We start from the raw sequence: 20,927 nt of genomic DNA, 5'->3' as shown, positions 1-20,927 counted from the left end.
AACTGTTGGCCTTGATGTTCCATTTTGCTGAACTCACCACTCTCAGTGCTTATTATAAGCCATTATGAGCCATAATGACACCTCATTACACACTTTTACCTTCACTCTTGACTAAATGATAGCATCATCTCACCAGACAACACCCTGTATCTTCAGATCCAGCCCCACGCCTGCACGTGTTTACTCACACACCTTCTATTAACATCACGCATATATGCAACCTACGATTACACATGGCTCACTCAAGCTTTTGCTCGCTCTCACTTGACCAGCAGAAGCTGTGCATCCTGTAGTTACTCTTTCTTGTAGTTTTACCCTCTGGTTGTCTTTCAATGCGACATCTTGTTCCCATGAGCATCTGGTATGACCAGCTGGTAGGTTTGGCAGTTTTGCCCGTCTTTGGTTGTCCTGAAGGCTCCTTTACGAACTTCTTCAGGCAGTTTTGGGGTCTGAATGGAGGCTTCAGAGTAACAACCTGACTCTCTGTGCAGGACTGTTGGACTGCACTGATCTCAGCAGCTAAGGAGGGACACATCGAGGTGGTGAGGGAGCTGCTGGAGAACCATGCCAACTTGGAACACAGAGACTTGGTAAGAAGATGGACTGACACATGAAAAACGTCTGTGTTTTCGATGACATACTGGCACTTATTTTGTGTTTGGCGGCCATATATCTGCAGATATAATTCAGGTGAACATTTCTGTTGTTTGGTTACTGTTTAGATAAAGGGGTAGTGCAATTTCTGATTAAACAAGATAAACATTTAGTTTAGAAATTGACTCTTAATAATATAATTTTCCAGAAAATGGCCCGTCTCTTTATGTTAATTCTATTTACTGGACTGCCTGGGCTTTTAGCAGAGATATAATTTAGCCGTTTCATCTGGGCTTTGTTGAAGCATCATAGTTGCCATGACAACCTCACTTAATTAGAATAATTATAAACAAAGTTAATTACAGTACATGAATTTCTGGTTTACTCCAGGAGACAAAATATTAAAACACAGTCATATGCCAACTGTTATTTTGCTTAGAAAAAACAATAAAATGTAATTGATTGATTTCTGAGTTTTTGTTTAAAAAGCCCTAACTCTATTGGATGAGTCAGACGGGGGTGTTCAAGACACACAGGAAATGTCACAGCGAGTCATTGCAGCTGGATTTGGAAATGTGACACCACTCAGTCGCTGAAAAATATCCATAAATAGAACATTTTCCAACCCAAAAATCATCGTATTGTTTTTGCACTTCATGATGCAAGGACCGCGAAGGAAGCCAATGATGGGACTATGTGATGGATTATGTGACTCTATATGGGATCTACAGACCTGTTCTGGTTATGTGGAGGGATCTACAGGTGCTGCATTGATTAATGAAACTTCTTGTCTTCTTTTTCCTCCTTCATTCAGGGAGGATGGACTGCTCTCATGTGGGCAGCTTACAAGGGCCGGACAGATGTGGCCGAGCTTCTTTTAGAAAAAGGGGCCAACCCCAACATTACTGGACAGGTACTGAAACAAGTCTTCTCATCGTTTGCATCATTAATTTAACCTGAAATCTTCGAGTTTTCTTTCAAAGACTCACTCTGATCCCCTTTGAGCTTCTTTAAAAGTGTTCTCAGTCGTCTTTTAATTATGATTGTTGTTGTTAGACAAAAATCAAGGACGTAGTTTCTGCATAGCGGCAGTAGTTCATTAAAAAAATCATCTTTGTTGTGGGCGTGGCCGTTGGCGTGGAGCAATATCATTCTCTCCTGCCAGTTTACAGCCCTTCACACCCTGGCCTAACATTACCGGAGCAGCAAAAATGTCAAGCAATATTGGAAAAAAAAAACAAAAAAAAATATTGGAGATATCCAGCCGTCCAGTTTAGAGCCAGACGCCAGCTTGGACAAGAAAAAACAAAGACGTCCATGAATCTATTTGTCTACAAGTGAATGCATCAGAATGGAGCAGAGCAGGGAGCTTGTGACCTGCCCGGCGGATTCTCTACGTCACAAATATGATCTTTTTTAAACCATATTTATTTTATTTGCTCTAGATTCACAAGGATTTGAATAAAGAATTACTAAGAAAATGCGACTTTGAGTTTAATTTTAATACGTGTCCTCCATCTTTAGAAAAATGCAACTAGAACATGTCAATAACAGTAAAAACAGGGTTTTCATCAGAGTGGGGCTTTAAAACTGAAGCTCTCCAGGTCAGTGTTGTTGGGATTTTAAACAGGTGGTTGTGGAGTGATAATTGGACGTTTTTAGGCATGAAGCTTCTTAGTTTAAAGGGGCTTAAAGCATTTGTATAGCAACAGAAGGACCACTGATAATTACATGTTGGAATGACTTCAGTCTTTTGCTGTTGCCCAACAGTACAGTGTCTACCCCATCATCTGGGCGGCAGGTCGTGGTCACGCAGAGATCGTGCATCTTCTGCTGCAACATGGAGCCAAGGTTAACTGCTCAGACAAGGTAACCGCAGAATGACCGATGTTTACCGGTCACTTGTTTTTCAGTTTGGAGCCAGGTCAAACCTAAGACCTTTAAACTTGCCTTCTATCTTATTTTTATCCTGTCTTCCTTAAGGGATTGTATTTCTCTGTAAATGCCCTTTTACTCCAGCTCTGATTTTAAAAACACCAATTTTGTTTTGAACAAGTTTGCCTTTGCTTCTTTTCTTTAAATAAGGTAAGAGGTAATCGAGGAAAGAGAAGAGGCTCTGTGGCTGTTTTAGCAACTGTTTTAGGACAAAAAGGGTCTCCATTTTTTAAATGTTGTGCCTCTAAAACACCAAATGAAGAGGTTACCATTTATAAACCATGAACAAAAGAATGAATTGATTTGACAAAAAAGTGCTAAAATGAGCCTAATTTACCTTTTTTCTTTGCAGTATGGTACCACTCCTTTGATCTGGGCTGCCAGGAAGGGTCACTATGACTGTGTGATGCACCTTTTGGCCAATGGTGCCGATGTGGATCAGGAAGGAGCTGTAAGTAGTTGATTGCAACCCAGCTTATAAAACAGAACTTTGATAGAAACCCCTAGTAAAAAAAAAAGGAGTTCAAAAAAGAAATGTAATCCAAAATAGAGTTTGTCCAATTGTTGTGGTTTTGAGGCAGGAACATAGCTTATCTTTACGTTTTATCTCCATAGCAACAATTTTATTTTTTGGTCACCTGGTGATGATGTAATTTTTAGAGCAAAATCTGCAAAAGGAAGCTTTCGGATTTCCTTGGAAATGGAGGTTTTTGGTAACTACGGACACATTCCTTATATGGTCACATCGTAAATCATACCAATTCGTTCAGTTTAAGCCAAGGATGCGTGAATTAAATGTTCACGTTATTCCAGTAAAAAAATGTGTGAGCAACAGGGGATCGCCACTTTTGCTAGCTCGCTATGCTAACCTACAACCTTTCCCGAATAGCTTCCCAATGATGCATGAGGAGTTAGGAGGGGATAGATTGAAATCCAGAGGAAGGGGGATTCAACAGAGCGACCTCTTCCAGAGGTCAAAGGTCAACAAAACTTCACTTGTGGTTGCAGACTAGCCCTGGAGGTCTGAGTGTGTAAAATTTCTTGACGATCACTTTCTTTTTCCATATTGTACGAAAATGTGAAAATCGACACATTTCACACTTTGCCACAAAATGGCCACCAAACCATAGGCCATGTGGCCATCCCATAATAATTTTTGAAACATGCGTTTGTTAGTTTTGTTGTTTGTTTTTTTAGCCCCATGAGAGATCTTGGCTCCACTCATTGTTTTGGACAGTTTTCCCTCTGTGATGTCATGATTTTTTTGGCGGGTGGGGTCTCTCACTGTGCCCAAAACTCATATTCAGCGGGGACCAGGTGGGGGCAAATGTTGGTGAGTTTTAGAGTATGCGGCGGGGGGAAATTTTCCCTCAAATGCACACTAAGAAAGAATTGCGAAATGGAAAATTTGGCTCAAACTATAACAACATGCTGACAGTTGAAAGGAGATTATGTTGTATTTATCCGGGTGGTGATTGCAGTCTGTACAGCCAGAGTTGAAAAACTGGATAGACCTGATATTTGAAAGGAAAAGGCCTGAAAGCTAAAATTAGAAAACAAAGGTTTAATATAGTATGATTTCAATAACCCTTTAATATTAAAGTATTGTCTCTTCTTGCTCTGCTACTAATTCATTATATCGTAAAATGATGAAAGTATGTATTTTATTGGGTTTAATTGTTCATTTTTTGTTTTTTCTTTTGAATTATTTGTTTTCCATCGCACTGTAATCTGTAAAATTGACACCAAAACAGACATTATGGGTTTTAATAGCTCTTAAAATATGAAAAATACTACATTTTTGTGCCTGTTAGAGAGACAAACACATTAATGAATGCCAGCATTGCATACTGGATCCTCACAATTATGTTGGAGCATCTGTGCTCCTTCAAGTCATTATGCAGTCTGTGCTGAAACAAACCAAATGATGAGGCTGTTCCACATGGAGCATCAATGATCTGAGAGATTTATAGTAGCTGAGGATTTATTGTCTAATTACAAGTGGAAAGTTTATGAAAGAAATCCCAAAGCTTAAACATAAATACTGCAGATAAGAAGACACTTTAGAGAATACCTGAAGTGTTTGATTGTTTTTTGTTTGTTTTTTTCTGTGATAGAACTCAATGACGGCTCTGATCGTGGCAGTGAGAGGCGGTTACACCGAGGTGGTGAAGGAGCTGCTGAAGAGGAACCCCAACGTCAACATGACAGACAAGGATGGGAACACAGCTCTAGCTATTGCTGCCAAGGAGGGGCACACAGAAATCGTGCAGGATTTACTCGATGCAGGAACCTACGTTAATATTCCAGATAGGGTGAGGCGTAAAACTTCATCCCCAGTCATTGTTAGAGGAAAAGTCTTTGTTTGAGTTTGAATTTGAACTCTTTCAGAATGGAGAGACGATGCTGATTGGAGCTGTGAGAGGAGGTCATGTGGAGATAGTGCGAGCTTTGCTGAACAAATATGCTGATGTAGACGTCAGGGGCCAGGTAGGTGTCACTTTTCCACTTTTTATCTTTAAGACCAGCGGGAATCCTTCTCATGTTTTAAATGTAAACATTAAAGCTGTTACCCAACATTTTTTTTACCCGTTTCCATGTCATGGAGGACGGGGAGTAAATTTATGTGTTTAAATAATATATGATCAACATTATTTGATGTCCTTTCAAACAAGGATGGAAAGACTGCCCTCTACTGGGCAGTGGAGAAAGGCAACGCCATCATGGTGAGGGACATCCTGCAGTGCAACCCCGATACAGAGAGCTGCACAAAGGTGAGCTACCTCTATAAATAATAAACAGACGGTTTTAAATATATTATACATTGTAATATATCATATAAAATCATTTATAAATATATATTCATATAAACTTATAAATATCTTCTTTAACTATTTGTAAAAAAAATAATATGATAAAACAATCAGTAAGCAAGTTATATTATTCAAATATCTATGTGTTAAATTCTTTGTTGAATTTTTGGCATGTACTCGTTTGATTTCAAAATAAAAGTGTTTTTTCATGTATTTATTTGTATTTTATTTTAGGAAGGAGAAACGCCGCTTATCAAAGCTACCAAAATGAGGAACATAGAAATAGTGGAACTGCTGCTTGATAAAGGAGCCAAAGTGTCTGCAGTGGACCGGGTACTTGATCTTATGTACTTATACAACAGGTTTTTTTCTTCTTCTAAAGTAAATATTTTTTCAAATAAAAAAACGATTAATGGTATGTTGTTTATTTTTCATCAAGAAAGGGGACACACCCCTCCACATTGCCATCCGTGGACGCAGCAGAAAACTGGCTGAACTGCTGCTTAGGAACCCCAAAGATGGGCGCCTGCTGTACCGCCCCAACAAAGCAGGAGAGACCCCTTACAACATTGACTGTACCCACCAGAAAAGCATCCTGACACAGATATTCGGAGCAAGTACGGTCCTGTTTTTTATTTGAAAACAAAAATCATGCGGATTTGTTGTTTTAGGAACTTGATAGCGCCTTTTTTGTCTTTTCCCTAATGTGATAACTCTGTTTCTGCATCAGAACACCTCTCTCCCACTGAGTCCGATGGAGACATGCTGGGTTATGACCTGTACAGCAGTGCTTTAGCAGACATCCTGAGTGAGCCCACCATGCAGCCCCCCATCTGTGTGGGCTTGTATGCTCAGTGGGGCAGCGGAAAATCTTTTCTTCTTAAAAAACTGGAGGGTGAGTAAACAACAAAGAAAACCAAACATCTGATTTATCCTAAAGTAAAATTTTTCTAATCTTTGTCTTAACAGATGAGATGAAGACATTTGCAGGGCAGCAGATTGAGCCGCTGTTTCAGTTTTCCTGGCTGGTGATCTTCCTCACTCTTCTTCTTTCCGGGATGGTGGCGGTTGTCCTGGGTTTTACCGTTGATCACAAGTTAGCTATCGCCGTCTCCCTCAGCCTCCTCGCCTTGCTCTACATCTTTTTTGGTGAGGAGAACATTTCAATGAAATATTTCTGTGTATTGCTTTGTTAGGCGCATTTGTCCATAATGGTGGCCTTTCATGATCCAAGTATTAATGTGTTAAGAACCTGATTAAAAGAAAAACTAATGCAACGAAACATTAAAAAAAGTTTAGTTGCTCTTTTTGGTGAAGTTACTTTAAAGTAGTAAAATTAAATCAGCAAGTAGTGCTGTGTGGCCCTCAGGCGCATGACCACCACAGCTGGTCATGTGACAAATTCCCAAATTGTATTCAAAATGGCAGTTTTTGTGTTGGTTTTATCTCCATAGCAACCATTTTTTAGGTTTTGGTCATCTTTGGGTAGCGAAGAGAACCATGTAATTTTTAGAAGAATCAGCAAACGTACATTTTTTAGATTTCCTTGGCAACAGAACCAGCCATTTGTTAACCACGGCCAAATTCCTAATTCATTTATATTGTATATGTTTTTTTGTAAAAACATTTTTAAATGGTTTTAAATTACTTTAAGATTGCTCCATATTCCCATATTGTGAAAATTTTTGAAAATTGTCCCCATGGTTTAATGGTTTCTCCTGCTGTGATGTCATCATTTTTTGGCAGTTTTGTTGTTTACTATGTCAAAAATTCATTTTGCGTGCAAATTTTTTTTTGAGTACGTAGTGAAATATTTGCTCAAAGGCGCATTCAGAAAGAAGCACTGTGAAACAAATGTTGGTGCTGAGATTAAACAGTTACTTTCTGCGGTCAGTGCTGGTTTACTTTGGAAGCCGCCGGGAGCGAGAGAGCTGGAGGTGGGCGTGGCTTATCAGCACTCGGCTGGCCCGTCAGATCGGTTACCTGGAGCTGCTGCTTAAACTGATGTTTGTGAACCCTCTGGAGCTTCCTGAGCAGACCACGCGTGCGCTGCCTGTGAGGTGAGGAAAATCCTTCAAGTTGGAACAAAGAATCTTCACTTTGGTTCTGGCAATTGTTTTGTTTCAGTTTTGGGGTCAGACCAATCTTTTTCCCCTTTCCCATGTTGCACACAGATTCTTGTTCACGGATTATAACCGCCTGTCCAGCGTTGGAGGTGAGACCTCCTTGGCTGAGATGATTGCCACACTCTCCGACGCCTGCGAGAGGGAGTTCGGCTTCTTGGCCACCAGGCTCTTCAGGGTTTTTATGAATGATGAGATCAAAGGTAAAGCAGCTAAAATGACACTTTACAGTGTTTTTTATTTTTCATCTGAAAAATAAATGAAATTTTGAAAGGTGTTGACAAAAGTCCTTTATTTCAATAGACTAACAGGATCGATCCACACAAGAAAACATTCACATTTAACTACATCCTTTCAAAATAACATGCATTATGTGAATGTTTATATTATGTAAACAGAAAAAACTGTTGGTATGAACCCCGGTTTTCCCCTCATCTTACTTTCTCTCCATCTTGATCCTGCAGGACAAAAATGGAAGAAGACCTGCTGCATTCCCTCTTTTGTGCTGTTTTCCTTGACAGTTTGCTGCCTGATCACTGGAATGGCTCTGCTGGTTATCTTTAAGGTGAGTAAAATGCAAAAAAGTATATGTTCTTAAAGACTCGGATGAAAATTGTAATTTATTATGTTTTTAACATGTTCTTGTGGGATTTTTCTGATGATAAAGAAAAACTAAACTAAAATAAAAGTTCAATTTCTGAGTTTTTTTTTAATTCAAATCGTGAATCAGGAGCAGATGAGAAAATGCCATTTGAAAAAGATCATATTTGTGACGTAGAAAATACGCTGGGGAGGCCATGAGCTCCCTGCTCCGCTCCATTCTGATGCATCCACTAGTTCGTAGACGACTAGATCCATGTACAACTTTGGTCGTCGAAAACAGCATCTGGCTTAAACCTGTACGGCTGGATAACTCAGATATTGCTTTCCATTTTTGTTGCACCAGTAATGTTAGGTTGACTGTGTGGGGTGTGAGGGGCTGTAAGCTAGTAGGAGAGCACATAAACGGAGACTTCTCAGCAACAGGGAGGAAACAGAGGTCGGAGTTACTCCATCCCATAATTCAGAGTCGTAATTTCTTTTGAACTACTCCTGCTCTGCAGAAACGAATTCCTAAAGGTTTTTTTGAATTTTGGCCAAAAATGTCAAAATCAGAATTAAAAGTTTACTGGGAACGCTTTCAAAATAGATAAAAGGTGAATGGAGTTAAGATTTTTTTTTTACATTTGATGTTGTATGGCACCAAAACTTTAAGCCAAAGATTTAAACTAATATTTTTCCTTTTCTTAAATCTTTGTTTTTGAAAGATTTTGTTTTTGTTTGTGGCTTTTTCACTTTTAGTTGTTAAAAATGTAAACATGGACGTCACACAAAATGATGCCAATCCAGTTTGTAAAGGTTTGTGTTTAAAGTTTCAGAGGTTCCTTTTGGTTCTGCAGGTGGACCCTGAGAATATGACGGTGAACGCGGTGCTGATCGCCATGGCCAGCGTGGTGGGCCTGGCGCTGCTGCTCAACTCTAGAACATGGTGGCAGGTGGCCATCTCCGTCCTAAACTCCCAAAGGAAGCGTCTGCACAGTGCTGCCAACAACTTACACAAACTCAAAAGCGAAGGATTTATGAAGGTGGAATAACGCATTTAACCAATTTCAACCAATCAGCTGCAAATAGAAGTCCTTTGAAAGGCTGTTGTTATCATAGCTAATGGGAAATTCTATTTGCTTATGAAGTTATGGATATTCTGCACACTGTTGTCCCTTTCTCTTTGCTTGATAAACTTTGGGTATATTTTTGCTTCGAGTCAATGTTTTGTGATTTCTTTAGGTTCTCAAGCATGAAGTGGAAATGATGTCCAAAATGGCCAAAACAATCGACGGCTTCACCCAGAACCAGACCCGGATGGCCGTTATCATTGATGGACTAGACGCCTGTGAACAGGACAAAGTACTGCAGATGCTGGACACGGTGTGTAGATCTAAAAGGAAAATTCAATTCTTTGACACTTGCTGCCCTAAAGGTCACGTGACCTGACCTTTCTCTTGTCTCTTTTGTTGACGTTGTTGTTGCTGCCTTAGCCTCCCTCCAAGGTTAGATTTGTCCTCGCAGCTCCTCGAACATCCTTTTCATGAACCCTTTTAAGGCTGAACCTCATCTCCAGCGTTGGTGTTCTTTTCACTTCCGTAACTCTTCATTCTAAAGCGGAGAAAAACAGCTTTGCACTGATAAACAACACTGTACAGCAGTGAAATGTTAACACAATCCACGTTAATCAGCTGATTCGGTCATGGAGAAAAAGGTGCTTTGCAACGTTATGCAACATTTTACAGTAGTGAAGTGTTGGAAAGTCGACATGAAAAGCCGCTTTTCTCCACGTCAGAATCAGCTGATTTACGTGGATTGAGTCAAAGTTACACAAAGTCAAAGAACTTGTTATTTAGGCGTCGCTGGTGACATTTCAGGTGTTAAAGGGTTAAATAAAAGTTTTTGTTTTTTTATTGTTTTGGTGAAGTTATCCCCTCCTGAGCCTCAAACGGTCCCGCAGGCACTCTTTATATAGTCTTTAAATACCGTTTCATGTAGATTTCTTTTTTCTTCCACACAAAGTTGAGTCTTTTGTTGCGTACTTTTCTCACCAGCTCATTAAAGAGGCAGACATCATGTGATGTTGTCGGAGTTTATGGGGCTGACAGCTGCTTTAGGTATCGAGGTTCATTTCCCCGCGCCGGAGGGGGTTAACAGAGCATCAATGCATGGAGCACAAATGGATGTCCTGTGACACTTAGACAATGTTCTTCAGTCAGCAGAGGAAATCCCCAGCCTCATGGGCTGCGGACAGCCCGCTCTCACAGGAGACATTAAGCTTAAGCAGTGTGCCTGGCTGTTGCCTCCAGCTGATCAGACACAGACTCTTAAAAAATATGAAAAATAAAGAGATCCACAACTGTTGAATCTGCTCAAGGTGGAAACTCGACTGTTCCTGGGACATTTTCAATCGTCTCCGGTTAAAAAAGGAGTCAATTATCTCCCCATTTTTTGTCTTTTTAGGTGAGGGTTCTCTTCTCTAAGGGCCCTTTCATCTCCATCTTTGCCAGCGACCCTCATATCATCATAAAAGCCATCAACCAAAACCTCAACAGTGTGCTGAGAGACTCCAACATCAACGGACATGACTACATGAGAAACATCGTCCACCTGCCGGTGTTCCTGAACAGCCGCGGATTCAGTACAGCCAAGAAGCTCTTCATGGCGACCGCTACCAGTGGAGAGGCTCTGCCCACTGAGGGTACGGAAGTCATAGTAGACCTCAAACATCACCCCATAATGACCTTTATGTCCAATGGTTTCTGCTACTCTGCAGGATCGCTGGATGAGGAGAACCGCAAGTTGTCCCAGAACAGTCTGGCTCAGGATCAGGGCAAGCTGGGCAGCAGGAACACTCTCAACCGAAGGGTAAAAACTGCTAAATTCAGCCAAAATGTTTGTCAAACCTGTGGTTATTAACCTGGCAATCTGATAAAGTTTGGACCGTTGGGTTAAAATATACAATGTAATAGTGGTTGAAAGTAGACAGTTGACTTGAAGAGGGATAAAACCCACGATTATAACCTATAATCAAATATACTGTATATTGGGTGGGTGGAGTTCTCCTGACCCACGTGGAGGAGTTCAAGTATCTCGGGGTCTTGTTCACAAGTGAGGGAAGATGGGAGCCTGAGATTGACAGGTGAATTGGAGTGGTGTCTATAGTTTTGCGATCCCTGTCCCGGTCCGTTGAGGTGAAGAGATAGCCAAGTTAGAAAGCAAAGCGGACGATTTTCCTTTCAATGCTGTGGATCATGACTGAAAAAACATGGTCCTGAATACAAGCAGCCGAAATGAGCTTCCTCTGCAAGGTGGCCAGGCGCTTCCTTAAGCTACGTTCACAGGGGGCATGTGTCACGCCAACGCGCAAATCTCGGAAATCTTGCTCCAGGCAAGATTCTGAACGTAGTTTTAGAGAGAGCTCGGAGTAGAGCCGCCGCTCCTCCACATCCAGAGAAGCTAGTTGAGGTGGCTCGGGCATCTGGTCTGGACGCCTCCCTGGGGAGGTGCTCCGGGCATACCCACTGGGGGGGAGGTACCCAGCACAAGCTGGGGAGACTACATCTCTACGACTGGCCTGGGAACACCTCTGTGTCTGCACAAAAGAGCTGGACATGGTGGGCGGGGTGAGGGAAATCTAGACTGCTGCCCCCGCGACCCGATTCCAAATGAGCGGAAGAAAATGGATAAACAGATTAAAAAAATAGTGATGGTGGAGTTTTTCCTCACAGAATTGTGGTTCAACTTTTGCAGTGTTGTTGTTTCTCGCCTTATTTTATTCAATATTGTATGTTTATTTTTTTCAGCACACTGTGTTCTGCGTCCCTGATTGGCTGTAGACAATTGTCAATTTCCTCCGCTTTGTGTCTTCTGTACGAGCAGGAGTTCTTCTATATGAGTTCAAGTTGCCAAAAATACATAAATCTTCAATCGTGAGCAGATCTTTGGTTTCAATCTATAATAGTGAACTCATTTTTCTGCTCTTAAACAACAGAGAAAAGTGTATGAAGTGTGTATAATCCCACTTTAGAGATTTCACCTATTAAACGAGGGAACACTCATTTCGATGTGATCTCATTAATCAGACTTGATTGGAATGCTTCCTGATTTAAATGATCAGAAATCCTTCCGTTTGCTGTTTTCAGCATAGGCTGGAGGACAGAGGAGGGACACGCACAGATGATTACAAAAAGAGAGCGAGGTGCCCTGTGTGCGGCCAGGACTCCTGCTGTAATTGATGTAATGGGTGTTTATCCTGCCTGCTGTGTCGCCACTGCCTAATGACAAGCCCTAGCAGCAGTGGGTCCCTGTGACAAAACACTGGCACCGGGTCTGCTGGCAGGAGGCTAAGTGATTCTGCTGCTGTCGCTGATGCCTTCCACCTTCCTGTGAGACCCCCCACCCCCCACCCCCGGCCTTGTTTGTTCAGCGTTTGTTTGTTCTGCAACTTTGTTCGGCGCCCTCAATTATTGTTGCTGGGTCTTTTCATCCTGGGGCGGGATTTCAGCTAGATCCTCTTAAAAGTAGAGGTGAAAATGAAGGCAGGAGGGGGGGGGTTGTTTTTCTGGGGTTGATGATCTTTCCCATATTTATTTATGTTTGTGGGAGTTAAAAGAAGCTGATGAAGCTTCGTTGACACAGCTGTTTTGTTATATTGGGCTATATAAATAAAACAGAATTGAATTGAATAAATGCAAACCCAATTCTATAGAAATATTTTTAATCTTCTGTGCGTGATGCTGCTTTTTGGGGTAAACTTTGATCACATGTCAATCAAGCTAAGGGGGTGTTAAAGACCCACTCCGATCATCTTTCGATCTATTTTAAAAGTATCTCTTTTCATTATAATTATGCTGTTTTTAGCCAAAATCAAAAAAAAAGGTCCCACCTTCTAGGACATTGTTTCTGCAGAGCGACAAGAGTTCTTTCGAAATTCACCTCTAAGTGGTGGGTGGGAGTTTTGGCGGAGCGTAAGTCTGCCCCCCTTCCCGTCGCCCACTGAGCTATGTGTTCATGCTCTCCTGCTATCTTACAGCTTGAGGCAGATGCAGCTCCCACAGCATTTTTTCTTCTGCCCCGATTCACAAGGATTTCAATAAAGAAACACTTAGAAAATCAATTTAAAGCTCAACTTTCTTTATATATGCCCTTCATCATTAGAAAAAGTCCACAAAAACATGATTTATTTATCAGAGTATTAAAAACCAGAGCTTTTTTTGTTTAATTTTGCCCTCTGGTGGCTCTGAAATCAACTGTTTTACAAAAACAATGTTTTGTCCAAAGAGTTTGAATTTTTTTGGCTAGATTTTCTACAGGGGGTTTGAGGTTTGCATTGACGTTACAATGAAACAGCTGTAGACAAAAGACAGGTACCAGTTCATGACAGGTGTTTTTGTATTTTTATTAAATAAGGTTAAAAAGAAGAAAAGTTAGTGTGACATTTTCCCACCACCATCACACCTCGCTCTCAAACTTCCATCTTGGTCTTGGTCGGCAGCAACAAAAGCTTTGCTTCACTCGTCAAAAACGGTTCTGCAAGTCGGTGTGTCTCGGAAACTAAGCTTCGTGTGTCAACGCTGGAGTTTCTCAGCTCTGACTGAGTGGTGGCCATATGCTCCATCTCTCTGAAAAAGAGGTCATGAGACTGGCATTACAACTTCAAAGTCAACCGAAAGCCCGGCATTGGCTCATGACCATGACAGCTGTCTGATTCCATCGCAGATGTTATCCTGTAGATCTGTGTCGATGGGCCTCCTGTGTGTCATGACTCTTCTGCCGTGGACAGAGGCTCTGCTAGATTCGGCACAAGTTTGTCTACTCCAGACATCTATTGTGTTTTTTAATCAAAAAAGGACGTTTATGGTGATAATTTGCTGGTTTGTTTCAAAAAGTAGCTTTAAACTATTTGTTAATGATGGAAAAAGTTGTCATTTTTTTAAATTACTTAAGGAAGACTGGTGAGAACAGTCATGTTTCAATAAAAGGACTGAGATTATCACTTAATCTGGACTACCAGTAGCTCTTTGTAGAGATGAACTAACCCAAACATGGCTTTTCAGGATCCTTCACTATAAAAAGAGATGGCCTAAAAATAGAAAAAGAACTCTAATCTTAAGAAAGAAAATCACTACAAAGTAGTAAAATGATCTGTCTATGCAGTACGTCATTTTACTTAACGAGAAATCTGATAAAATAATGAAATCTAGAAACAAGGAGTTCCACACAAGCGTTCTAAAAAGGGAAAAATAAGATCATTTGTTAGATAGATTTACTGGAGTTGAATCTTTTACAGTATTTTTTTGCTAGTTCTAAGCAAATAGTTTGTATTTTTTACTTTTTCTGTACCTAATTGTAGTTCATTTTGATTGCTGTGACCAAAACTAGTGTGAAAAGTGAAAATGACTTTTTGATTCCAAAGTAATAGCAATGATTTTTGTCAAAATTACATCCTTGAAATTTGAGTTTTATTTCTGAAATCATATTTTTCGATTGGCAAGAGTATAAAGCAAAAGATTTGGACTCATTCTATTAATAGTTTTCTCATTTCTAGATCCGAGCTCCTAATGGGACAAAACAAAAATCTCCACTGTGCTTGTTTTGAGTAAATTTTGGAAAGATGTCGCCAATGATAAATTAAAACAACCTAAAACCTGGTAAAATATCTTGAATGTGTAAAAACATGGTTTTAAATCTTTGCAAGTATCAAATGGTTTGCAATTTGAAGAGTTTGGAGCTTCATGTCCAGTATCTTTATTGCAGTAGAGTAGGAGTAGGATTGCTCAATCAAAAAAAAAAATCATCAAACCAGACTTTTAAAATATGAAAACCCTTCTCTTAAGGACACATATCGCCGCCGTCACATGCAGAGAACCATCACCAGACAAATGTCCTTTGATCTGACCAAGCTCCTGGTGACCGAGGATTGGTTCTGTGACATCAGTCCGCAGACGATGAGGAGACTTCTCAACATCGTTTCCATCACTGGTAAAGAAAATACGCTTCATTTTTCCACATCTATGCATACTTGAGGCTTAATGTAGACTTAGACTTTGTCTGAATTCCCTCACTACTCCCTAACCCCCAAAGGATCATATAGTGCAGGACTATCAAAAAAAAGTTTTTCAAAAAACGCCATTTTTGATATCATCCATTTGCTGAAGTAAAAACACCAATCTAGCGAGCTTCAATGCATGCTGGTTTTTCAAAGAGAATTCTGGGAAATTTTCAGGGCGCCAGATTTTTTTGAGTAGCGAGTGAATTCGGACAAAACCTCACATTTAATTTGAGTTAATTTGATTTCCTTTTATTGTCAAACAGAAAATAAAATAGTGAAATATCAGGATTAACATGATAAAAAGTGATTTTGTAATGCATTTTTACATGTTGATCATATAATAGTTATTCACAGAAACACAAAACAACAGAAAAAAACACATCAAGGTACCTAAACAACATCAAACTCTTGAGCTATATACCACTTTTTCTAATTTATTTAAATTTTTTGTTTGTATTTTTTTTAATTGTGTAACGTTTTTACACATTTTGATATTTTCCTCCATATTATTCCATAACTTCATCCTAAAGACAGAAATGAACAATCAATCTTATTACAATCTTGGGTTATAAAATTCATGCTTATCATAGTATAACAACAAAAAGAAGCTTTGTACCTAAGTTAATGTTAACATTTTTATATTTCCATTCTATAAGATGCTGACAAACTCTCTCTAAAGCACTGATTTGAAACTAAAAGTTATAAAAAATTATTGGAGACCGTTTCCATGTCAGTCAGGAAAATGTTTTCTTACTCAGAACGAGCAAACCAGTGGCTAATTACTCTTTGACTGTCGGTGTCAGGTCGATTGTTGAGAGCCAATCAGATAATCTTCCACTGGGATCGTCTGGCATCGTGGATCTACCTAACAGAGGAGTGGCCCTACAGGACATCATGGATCATCCTTTTCCTGGAAGAAACAGACGCAGTATCGGATCAGCACACGCTTAAGAATGTCTATGAGAGGTAAACATGTCCCTTCCTAATATATTCCTAACATTTTCCCTTTTTCTTTTTTTTTTTTTACTGTGGAAAAACTTTATTTTAAAGCGACTGATGCTTCAAAAAAAAGATAAAACATTTCTTGTGAAATCTCAACTGTAGCCACTAGGTGGCAGTAAATGATTTCAGCTTCCTGGTGACTCAGTGTGTGCAGCTCCATATTTAAGAGCCACTGTTTTTAAATTGATCGTAACGTATAAAAAAACCTGATGAATATCTGGAATACTTTGGATTCAGAAAGGAACACTTAACAGTTAATGAGGTTAAACGGAGAGTCATGTGTCCGCGTCTGCACAGCGCCAGGTCCTGTAAGGTGACTGTTGTAGCCAGCAGAGCTCCAGTCGCTGTTGTGCATCAATCTCTGGCCTTTACAGTGTGTGGGCGCCTGTAGCTCCTGGGGCGGACAAGTGTCACAGGAGGTTACTGTCAGCTACTCAGCTAGCTAGATTAAGCAGATAACTCTCCATCCCCCCATCTTTAGTAAAAACACCGTATTAGTTTGATGTTCAAGAACACAAGACAAAACCTTTGGTTTTTAATTCTTTAAAGTATAAAATATGAAGCATGTCAGTGAATTTCTGACTTTTGTTTGTGTGGATATAGATTTTTTAGAAATATGTCCCCTTCCTAAAAGGGAATCTTTATATTTTTTTTCCACAAAGCTGAAAGATTCCAGCATGAAACGAAAGGTCTTTGTGGAGATAAAGGAACCCACGCTCCTCATTAGAGTTAATGTAGCCGTCATCTGGTGTTTGAGCGAAGATCCTGTCTTCCGTTATCTTCCTCCAACTCGCTGGGTGTTTCCGAATGACGGCTCTGTTTGTGCGCTGACCGTCCAAGACGCTGCTTTAATGATGATGACAGGAAGCCTCAAACGGAGCTAAATGCGAAGCCTTGTCTGGGAGGCCTTATCTCTCACACCAATCTCAGCAGATAAGGCCGCTGTCTGCGGATCTTTTTCTGTCTCTGCTCCTCTCTTCCTCTTTCTTGTCATCCGAGGCTCTTCGGGTCCGTTTTTTTCTTCTTTCTGGATGAGGTGTTCTGTCGTTTTCCGTTAGCGCCAGACAAGCACTTGACCGCCGTCTAAGAACCTCGGGGGTCTTTCTCCTGAACATCTACTTGAGAAATGGATTTTCTCTGGTGAGAAGCCTCACAAAAGCTCTCACCCCGTTTTTTTTTTCTTCTTCACAATATTCTACTAACATTGCTCTCATCTGTGTGGTTTAGCACACGCTCAAATGGTTTATGGTCCGCCATTTTTACCCAGTGAAACTGCACAACCCCTGAGCGCTGCTAAGTGAATATATTAGTGTTGAAGTCAGCGCGGGGGTGAATCAGCCCCTTATAGGTCAACTGTCGCCCCGCATCTCAGTCACAAGGCAACACGCTCCTCATCTGCTCTCCCTCCGATAAAGCCCAGAATGCCGCAGTGCACAGGGGCAACAAAAAGCGCAATGAAGTTGCAATCTATAAACGGATAGATTCTATCTAGCAAAAATCTTTATTAGTCCAAACGTAAGAAGCGTCCCTTTGTGCAGTTCTGAGCAGCGAAATTACAAACGTAAATCATCTGTGAAGGAACCTCAGGGAAATGTGAAAGTTATGAAAAATCGTCAAAAAGCAGGCTTTGTTGAATGCTTTTAAAGCAAAAATGTGGGGGGTCGGATATATCTGTCACAGTCGGTGGCTTTTCCCTCTTTTTTTTTCTCCGTTTTTTGTTTCTTGCTGGACAAGTGTTTTAATAAGCCTCACTGTATGAGAAAAGTGTAACACAAATTCCCCAAGCTGGAACTGGATGGTACAGCCTTTTTAATCTGATGGAGAATGCATAATCAGTTAATAACCTCAGCAATTTCTCTCCTCAACGGTAAGTCTCAGAGCTGCAGCTCAGACAAGGCACTGGTGTTAAAGAACGGTAAAGCGGAACGATAAAGAGGAGGACTAGCAGTAGTCGAGCTTCCTCTTGGACAGAGCGTTGCTAAATACTTATGTTTGCACTTGTAGGGTTAAAAAAAGAACATTTGCTTCAAATTGTAGAATAAACACCATTAAATCTTCATTTGGTTTGTTCTTCAGTCTGAAAACTACCACTTTTATTTCTCATATTTTTCTCTGATACAGTTTGTAGCAGCCATCTTGTGTTTGATTACCCAGCTCCTTCCTGCTTTGTTTATAAAAATCACTGTGAATCAGGAGCAGACAAAAAAAATGCTGTTGGGAAAAAAAAGCGTATTTGTGATGCAGAAGCCACAATCGGTAGGCCACAGGGTTCCTGTTCCGCTCCATTCTCATGCGTCCTCTTGGAGACGGCTAGATCCAGGCATCGTTAATGTTGTGTTGGAAGTGTGAGGGGATGTAAGGTAGCCGTAGAACTCATTTTCACCAAGGGCCACATCAGCATAGTGGTTGTCCTCAAAGGGCCAGATATAACTTATACATGTAACTAAATGTAATGAAAAATAAAAGTAAATACTCCTTAATGTTAAATCACTTAGTTATTTATTTATTATAACTTTTAAAGTGACAATTACAGTTGCATAGAAAAAATATGTTTGCTTGTTACTTTGGCATAAATCCTTTTAAATTGGATTCTGTCAGGTTAGGTTATATGGACAGTGTTTAAGTCCTAATGTATAGTTGCCCAATCCGATATTTCAAGTCCAATTCCTCCTAGATATGAATAAATACACACCAATTTTTACTTTTTATTTTAAGAAATTAAAAACTTTATTGCTATCGCGGGCCACATAAAATGACGTGGAGGGCCATATTTGGCCCACGGGCCTCGAGTTTGACGCATGTGCGGTAAAGTGTGTAAAAACTGAGAGCTCTCATTTATGGGTGATGGGAAGGGGGGCAGGGTTGCTTCACACCAACGATCCCGCTTTTACAATTGATCAACAGATGATCGGATTGGGACTGTGATGTTTTTTCACGGACTTTCTTCTGCATTTAGCTCTAAGCAGAGATCAGAATGTTGCCTCAGTTCATCTTTTTGGTACCCCTGCTTTTATTTTTGAACTGGTGGCTTTCCGGAAAGCTATTATTTTGAAAACAAGGTTTACTTGGACTTTTTTTCTTTTTTTTTTTACTTGATGGCATCTATTAAATGTGATTTAATAGGTGGAATGTGAGCTAAGAAAGTTAAGCAAACGTCATTTACTAAAAGGAAGAACATCAAGATTTTAGCCAAACAATTCAAAAAGCTTACCGTACATTTGTGGAGTTTATTGGACATGAAACTTTCCTTAAAATAAACACAGCATCTTAAAATAGGAAATAAAGTTCAGGCTGGAGTTAAAAATTCTTAAAAATCCCTGAAATGTAAACCTACAAGGACAAAGCGCTTTACAGTCACAGACCCATTCACCCAGTCACACACACATTCACACACTGGTAGCCGCTCCGCTGCCAAACACAGCCGCCCGCCTACCACCAGGTGAGGTTCAGTGTCTTGCCCAAGGACACTTTGACTCATGGGCGTACAAGGCGGGAATCGAGCCTGCAACCTTACGATCGTGGGTCGACCGCCCTACCACTGCACCACGGCCGCCGAATATAAAATGTGTGTATCTACAAACGCAAACTCTGGTACTTTTGTGCCTTTATTTAATTTTTGTTTTGTTTTCTTGTCTTTTGTTAAAATCAGGTTAATTTGCTCAAGTGATTTAGCTCAAATACAATTTAGAAATTGAAATATTTTCATAATTATCACCACCGTTGGAGAAATATGCAAAAAAAGATAAAAATATAATTAAAGAGATGAAAATGAGCCCATCCTTAACAAGAGATTTTCTGTGCAGGGCATGCTCGAAAGCCTCCATTAGTTCAAATACTTCTTGTCAGTAAATCATTTGAATAAAAGAAAATCCGTTTTGAGGCACATTTGAAAGCGGCAAGGGTGAGTTCTGTCGGGGCCTCAGAGAGTTTATTCCTGGAAGCCCAGATCCAGTTTTCAGCTCTGGAAAAAGTGTCACTGGTCCACTGAGCAGGTTTCTGCTCTGCCTCTGACATCTGGTGCCCCTACTGTGCCAGGATGCCCCCTGCCCCCCCCCCTCAGGAGAGGCTTTTCTGGCGCATCACCTGAGTCTTATGTTCATTACACACCCACATCTACAGCATGGAAACCAAACTTAAGTTTGTGGGTTACGTCTTTGTGCGTTGCTTTCCCTGGAAGCCGCAGTACTCCATCTACCTGGAGCGGCATCCGTCACTCCCAGACTCCCAACGGTTGAACTCTCACTCACTTTTAGATCACATGTAAATCCAGCGCATGTGGTTCATGTAATATTTGTTCAGACGCCCACACAATCCTCTCACACCAGTGCAAGAACATATGTCACCCCAGGGTCCTCTGAGAGGCCCTGTAATTAATCCAACTCTGAGATGCAGTCTGTGTTCAGCAAACATGCAGATGTACACGTACGCGCACACAAAAAAAAACATCAGGAAAACACCATTATCCCATCAAACTGGGCTTTTTCTTTCATTTACCTTTACAAATGAGAGATTTTTAAGCTTTTCCTCAACTCCAAGTGAACATTTAGTTTAACTCTCCTTTATCCGCTGCTTTCATCTCTAGTGGACTCAGCTCCTCTCCGCCACTTGGAAACTTTTTTTCCATCCCTCCTTTTTCTTCTTTGGCATCGGCGCTAATCACAATCGGAGTGAATATGGAACCCAGCAATTCACTCTTAATTAGATCGACTCTTATCCCAAATACTGAAGCATTAAGATGACAGTCCGTTCATTTAAGATTACTTTAATTGGCACAATTATTGTAATTTAGTTGCAATTATGGGCTGGATTAAAGTGTCATTGCGA

At 40.4% G+C, this 20,927-nt stretch overlaps 1 protein-coding gene and 1 long non-coding RNA gene across 8 annotated transcripts in view; both read left to right on the top strand.

The window, feature by feature from the left end:
- Positions 1-20,927, top strand: part of LOC101155812 (kinase D interacting substrate 220) — a 55,510-nt gene that overhangs the window by 6,798 nt on the left and 27,785 nt on the right. For all 7 annotated transcript variants that reach the window (XM_004082534.4, XM_011490328.3, XM_020713632.2 and 4 more), the window contains exons 4-23: positions 492-590; positions 1,409-1,507; positions 2,365-2,463; positions 2,882-2,980; positions 4,647-4,844; positions 4,921-5,019; positions 5,205-5,303; positions 5,577-5,675; positions 5,782-5,959; positions 6,073-6,237; positions 6,312-6,491; positions 7,237-7,402; positions 7,517-7,668; positions 7,930-8,030; positions 8,905-9,090; positions 9,290-9,430; positions 10,511-10,748; positions 10,824-10,915; positions 14,887-15,031; positions 15,905-16,067. In XM_004082534.4, the coding sequence (XP_004082582.1) occupies positions 492-590; positions 1,409-1,507; positions 2,365-2,463; positions 2,882-2,980; positions 4,647-4,844; positions 4,921-5,019; positions 5,205-5,303; positions 5,577-5,675; positions 5,782-5,959; positions 6,073-6,237; positions 6,312-6,491; positions 7,237-7,402; positions 7,517-7,668; positions 7,930-8,030; positions 8,905-9,090; positions 9,290-9,430; positions 10,511-10,748; positions 10,824-10,915; positions 14,887-15,031; positions 15,905-16,067 (2,798 nt within the window). The remainder of the gene's footprint in view (positions 1-491; positions 591-1,408; positions 1,508-2,364; positions 2,464-2,881; positions 2,981-4,646; positions 4,845-4,920; positions 5,020-5,204; positions 5,304-5,576; positions 5,676-5,781; positions 5,960-6,072; positions 6,238-6,311; positions 6,492-7,236; positions 7,403-7,516; positions 7,669-7,929; positions 8,031-8,904; positions 9,091-9,289; positions 9,431-10,510; positions 10,749-10,823; positions 10,916-14,886; positions 15,032-15,904; positions 16,068-20,927) is intronic.
- Positions 12,949-14,293, top strand: LOC110017505. The gene is made up of 2 exons (XR_002292924.2): positions 12,949-13,682; positions 13,769-14,293. It is a non-coding gene; the product is annotated as an uncharacterized LOC110017505 (long non-coding RNA).

This window comes from Oryzias latipes, chromosome 22, assembly GCF_002234675.1.
Source record: "Oryzias latipes chromosome 22, ASM223467v1".
In the NCBI taxonomy this organism is placed as follows: domain Eukaryota; kingdom Metazoa; phylum Chordata; class Actinopteri; order Beloniformes; family Adrianichthyidae; genus Oryzias; species Oryzias latipes.
This window is presented reverse-complemented; position numbering and strand designations above follow the sequence as displayed.